Source organism: Pteropus vampyrus, unplaced genomic scaffold, assembly GCF_000151845.1.
Source record: "Pteropus vampyrus isolate Shadow unplaced genomic scaffold, Pvam_2.0 Scaffold9, whole genome shotgun sequence".
NCBI lineage: Eukaryota > Metazoa > Chordata > Mammalia > Chiroptera > Pteropodidae > Pteropus > Pteropus vampyrus.
The window spans coordinates 5,819,384-5,824,912 of NW_011888790.1; the positions used below are offsets into that span (position 1 = coordinate 5,819,384).

Sequence of the window (5,529 nt, forward strand, 5' to 3'; positions counted from 1 at the left end):
TAATTAGCAACTATTGTAGTATTATGATTTCTAACCTATTTATAAACAAATCTTTTATATAGATCTTGAAGTTGGCACTCAATAGACATACATCTTCTTTGTGCTTTTTCCCTGAATTATGATAATCAAAGGGGTTGAGATCTTGGCACCACTCTTCTCAGAATTTGTTGACTTGGATTCAAATACAAACATATTCATTAAAAAATATTATTTGAGAGGAAGGTAGTCAAAAGGTACACATTTCCAGTTATAAGATAAATAAATAATAGGAATGTAATGTACAATGTGGTGACTATAGCTAACATTGATGTATAATATATCTTTCTTTTCTTTTTATTGTGCCTATAAGAAAAGATGGATGTTAGCTGAATCTATTGTGGTAATCACTTCACAATATATGTAAATCAATCCATCATACTCTATGCTTTAAACTTATAACGATGTATGTCAATTATTTCTCAATAAAACTAAAAACATTATGCTATGCATAGATCAGAAAATTCAATTTTAATTAAAACTTTTGTATGTAAAGCAAATAAATTTTAATATGCCAAAACAATTTTGGAAAAGAACAAAGTTGAAGGACTAACATAATCTATTCGAAGACTTACTAGAAGCTACAGTAATGAAGACAGTGTGATACTAGCAAGAAGATAAACACGGATCAATAGAACAATTGAGAATCTAGAAATAGACAAACACATATATAAATCCATTTATTTTTTACAGAGATGCAAGGGCAATTCAGTGGAGAGAGAACAGTTTTTTCAACAAATAGGGTTAGAATTATTAGATGTTCATATGAAAAGAAATAAACCTTAACCCACATCTCATACACATATAAAAATTAACATAAAATAAATTATGCATCTAAATTTAAAACCTAAAACTATAAAACTTGTAGGAGAAAATCTTTGTAACCTCGTGTTAGGCAAAAAATTCTTAGATATGACACCAAAAGCATGATTGATGAAAATAAATGATAAATTGGATGCCAAAATTAAAAACTTATGTTCTGCAAAATACACTAATGAATTAATGAAAAAGTAAGCCACAGACTTTGAGAGAAAACATTTCAACAAACATTTGAGACCAAGGACTTATATCTGGAATAAAAAATTCTCAAAGTTCAATGTTAAGAAACAAATGACCCTATTAAAAAAAGGGGCAAAATATTTGAAAATATCTTCTTCCCCAAAGAAGATAAATGAATGGTAAATAAACATCAGAAAAGATGTTCAAAACCACAAGTCATTAGGGAAATTAAAAACACATGAGGTACCACTACACACATTAGAATGGCTAAAATTAAAAACAACCAAAAAACCTGACAATACTAAATGTTGCTTGAGGATATGGAGGAACTGGAAATCTCATACATTATTGGTGAGGATGTAAAAATCTCCAACCATTTTGGAAAACAGTTTGGTAGTTTCTTACAAAGTTAAATATATACTTACCACATAACCTAGCACTATTGGTGGTGGGGATAATGAAAATGATCTTAAGTCTAAAATAATGTCTTAGACTTTCATTTCTGGCATTATAGTAGGCTACACACCATGAAAATCCCCACCAACAAGCACAACGACATGTGTTGGATAAAATATAAAAATGTAAATGCATGAATGAGTTGTCAAGAATGTAGGGACTTCTCAGACCTAAAAGTAAGTGATACAGAGGTAATTGGATCACTGAAGCAGACTTTCATCCTGAGGGCATCTTCAAAACATAAATTTAAGCTTTGATTTTATAGCTTTTTAAGATCTACTAAATAGAAGGTAAAGTGTAGGGCTTTCTCAGGGTGAGAAGCCTTACAGATAACACTGCATAACATAGGAATTCTGAAACATAACATTCTAAATAAAAGTAAAATAAAAATTCCCTTTCCACTCCCCACATCACTCTGACCTCCTTAGCATTGGATGGAGAAAAAAATTTCCATTGAATTCATAACCTCAAGACAGCTTCAGTGAATGTGTAACCCAAATTCATAAAACATGAATAATCAAAAACCTCAGGTTGATAATTTAGATTAAAATACGTCTAGATTGATAGTAGTCTTGTGCACCTGAAAAAATCAAATGAAAAGAAAATTCCGAAACCCACTTTCAAACGAGGCATCAAAGAATTCCCACACAAAAAATTCTCAAAATATATGTTTATAGTAAAAAAAAATCTCAAACATTTAAGGGAGTAAAGCACCATGAGGGAAAGGCAACAAACTCAATAGACAACAGAATTGAACTCGTGAAGATTTCAGATATTATAATTACCAGACACAAAATATAAAATAAAAATTATTACTTTGTTTATAGCTATGAAGGAAGAGAATGGAAATGTGACTAAAGAGCAACAGAACACAAAACAGATTTGGAAGAGAACCAAAAAGGATGTTTAAAAGTAAAAAACATACCAATTGAAATTTAAAATTCAGTGAGTAGATACATAAATAGTTTAGACAGAACCAAAGAAAGAATTAATGACATAAAACAAAGAGCTGAGGAAATTATCCAGATTATAGGCCAGAGAACAAGTACATAAAAATATTATATGTATTAAAACATTGCATAATTTTAGAATACTAGTAGGAGAACAAAGGGAAAGGAGAAGAGGCAAGAGACAAAATTAGAGAGTTAATGAATGAGAATTCCCAGGATTGATGAAAGATACTAATCTGCCAGTACAGAAATTCCAATAATCTCAAGCAGGTTAAATAAAAGAGTTTCTACTTAGATCATTACTGTGAAAAAGCAGAACACCAAAGGCAAAGAGTAGATCCTAGGCAAAAGCATTCCTAGAAAACAAATTACCCCATAGAGAAATAAAAATTAGACTGACAGCTGACTTTTCAACATCGGCAATAAATGCCAGAAAGTTTAGAATATTATCTTCAATGGGCTGCAAGAAAATAACTTTCAACATAGATTTCTAACCTAAGGAAAATATCTTTCAAGATTGAGAACTCTGTAAAGACATACCCAGAAAAACAAAAGTGTAGAGAGTTTGTCTCTAAAAACTCTTAGTAAAGAAATTTGAAGAATACTCTTCAAGATGAAAGAAAGTAATCCCAGATGGAACATCTGAGATACAGGAAGGAAAGATGAGGGAAAAAGTGGGAAATTGGTGGGTCAATCCAAGGACATATTATATAAAATAATAATTATATTTTTGTGGGGTTAAAAAAGGAGAAATAAAATACAGGACAACCATAATACATAAATTAGAAAGGGGAGTCTTGGATGATGACCTTACTTCCTATTTTACTTAGAAAATGAGAGAGTTAATCAAAAGATAACTGCCCACACTACATCTATCTACTTACTGCATCTGCACCCATATACTCTTTTTCCAAGCTGACCCTAAAGTTCAACTCGTCATGCTCCTTTCTAAAGCCAATTCTTTCACTTATGTTGTAGATCCCAATACCTCTTGCCTACTCGTGGAATAAGTGCAGCAATTGTTCCCTCTCGTTTTACATCATCACTATTCCTCTCTTCTGGAACATTCTCGTCAGTATAAAACATATTGATTTTTATTCTATCATTAAAAAGTAATCCTTATTTCAAACACACTTCCTCTTTCAGATGGTGCCCTATTCCTCTGCTTTTCTTTGCAGCAAAACTCCTTGGAAAGGTTGTTCTTTGCTCTGTTTCAATTTTAGCAAAATAAACTCAAAGTAAACAAAACAAAACACAGAACTAATAAAGACGAGAGCTGAAATTAGTAAAATAGAAAACAATAGAAAGAATACATAATAGTCACTTAACGAACATTTATAAGTTGAGTATTAAACAGTTCAGCAGACAGGATATTTTTAAAATCTAAACTTTATAAGAATATTACCTGTCCTTCCTTTCGTTGAAGATGAATTTTTTAAGTCTCCGCTAATACTGGTGACTGTAGCTATGTATTTTCGTCCAGGCACCAAATCAGTAAAAGTGAATTCTTTGGCATCTTTGGGGAGTGACTTGTGGATGAGCAAGAGGTCTCTGTCGGCTAGTGAAATGATGTATTTCTCCCATTCTGTGACAGGGGCCTGCCACATTATGCCCAGTGAGGTTTCATTGGCATGTTTGACACGAAGCTGGAGGACAGCCAGGGGGACTGAGGAAAAAGTAAGGGGGATGCGGGTCACTGACTGGCTCAGAAACACTTGCATATTCTTTAGAGAGCTGTCTTTTTTCACAGGAGTGTGCTAGTTCAGCATTTCTTTTCTGAATACTTACGAGCATTATGAAAAAAAGGAAAAGCTAATAGCAAAAACTTTGTTTATATAACATAACTGGAAATAAGGATTCAAAAGAATACTGTTGGAAAATACTTTCTGGGTCTTCTATTTTTGACCACATATTACTTTATGAGGGTTTATCTCTACATAGGAATTCTATGATCCTACAAAAATTTAATTCAATCTTGTCATCCACAAAACCACAGAGAAAGTTCCAGGTTTGAGATTTGGGGTGGGGAGGGGCGAGTTAGGAGAATTTGTTGTTCCTAGAGCTTGGAAAGACCAAGCGCTTCTTCCCTTCATTTCTGAGGAGGGGACATTGATGTGTCCATGAAAAGGGAAGTAATAATAGTATAGCTGGTAACTAATAATAGTATTTGATTAAAGACTTCCATTATCCAAAGAACTGAGTTGCTTCCATTTCTTTAAAAGGTTTTATTACAATTTGTAGGAGATATTGTTAAGAGCAAAGTGTTGACACCACAAAATGAGAGGGAAATAAAATTATGGAAGAATCAAATATGTAAAATTATACTGTGATTTTTGCAACAAAGAAATTTTTTGTCATCTCCTATGATAACAATGTCTTTCTCTGGAATACCTCCTACAGGGCCAGCCTGAGGCTCTTCTTGAAGAGGTATCCTTCTTTTCAGAAACATGTACATGATGGTTTGCTTGATTTGTTTATTTTTTTATCACAATTTTGCTTGTAAATAGATAATGTACCAAGAACATTCCTATCTACCAATGAAAACTTTTTGATGTAGGGTCCATGTTCTCAAACATTTTAAGGAGCTTGTTGAGGTCTGCAAAAGTTTCTGCTAAACCCTTCACTGTCAATTTTCTTGGAGGTTCTTTTTCTTCTCTTGCAGTTTCCTTTTCTCTTGCCTCTTGATCTACGTTTTCTTGTTCCAGTTCCAACAACACCTTATTAGTCAATTCCTCAGGAACCACTTCTAGAAATTCTTCAATGTCATTCTCATCTACACACAGATTAAAGTTGTTTGCCATCTTGTACATAGCCTTGTTGATTTTTGCAACCTCCTCATCCTTGGCAAATCCCTTGAAGTCAAGGACAGACCTCTTAAGCGTCTTCTTCCAGATGCCATTCATACACTCCTTGGGGACATTACCCCAAGCCCAAGCAAGGTTCTTGATGTCGTCATAGATATAATCCTTCCAGAATTGCATCAGTGTCCTCCTCAGCTGCAGCAATAGCCTGGGCAAAGGTCCTCCTCAGGTAGTAAGCTTTAAAAGCTGCCGTAAGTCCTTGATCCATTGGGTGGGTCAAAGAGGTG

At 33.4% G+C, this 5,529-nt stretch overlaps 1 protein-coding gene across 1 annotated transcript in view; it reads right to left on the reverse strand.

Moving 5' to 3' along the window:
* The window catches only part of PTPRB (protein tyrosine phosphatase, receptor type B), a 99,979-nt gene that overhangs the window by 51,733 nt on the left and 42,717 nt on the right, over positions 1–5,529 (reverse strand). The window contains exon 9 of the mRNA XM_011375175.1: positions 3,847–4,107. Within this exon, the coding sequence (XP_011373477.1) occupies positions 3,847–4,107 (261 nt within the window). The remainder of the gene's footprint in view (positions 1–3,846; positions 4,108–5,529) is intronic.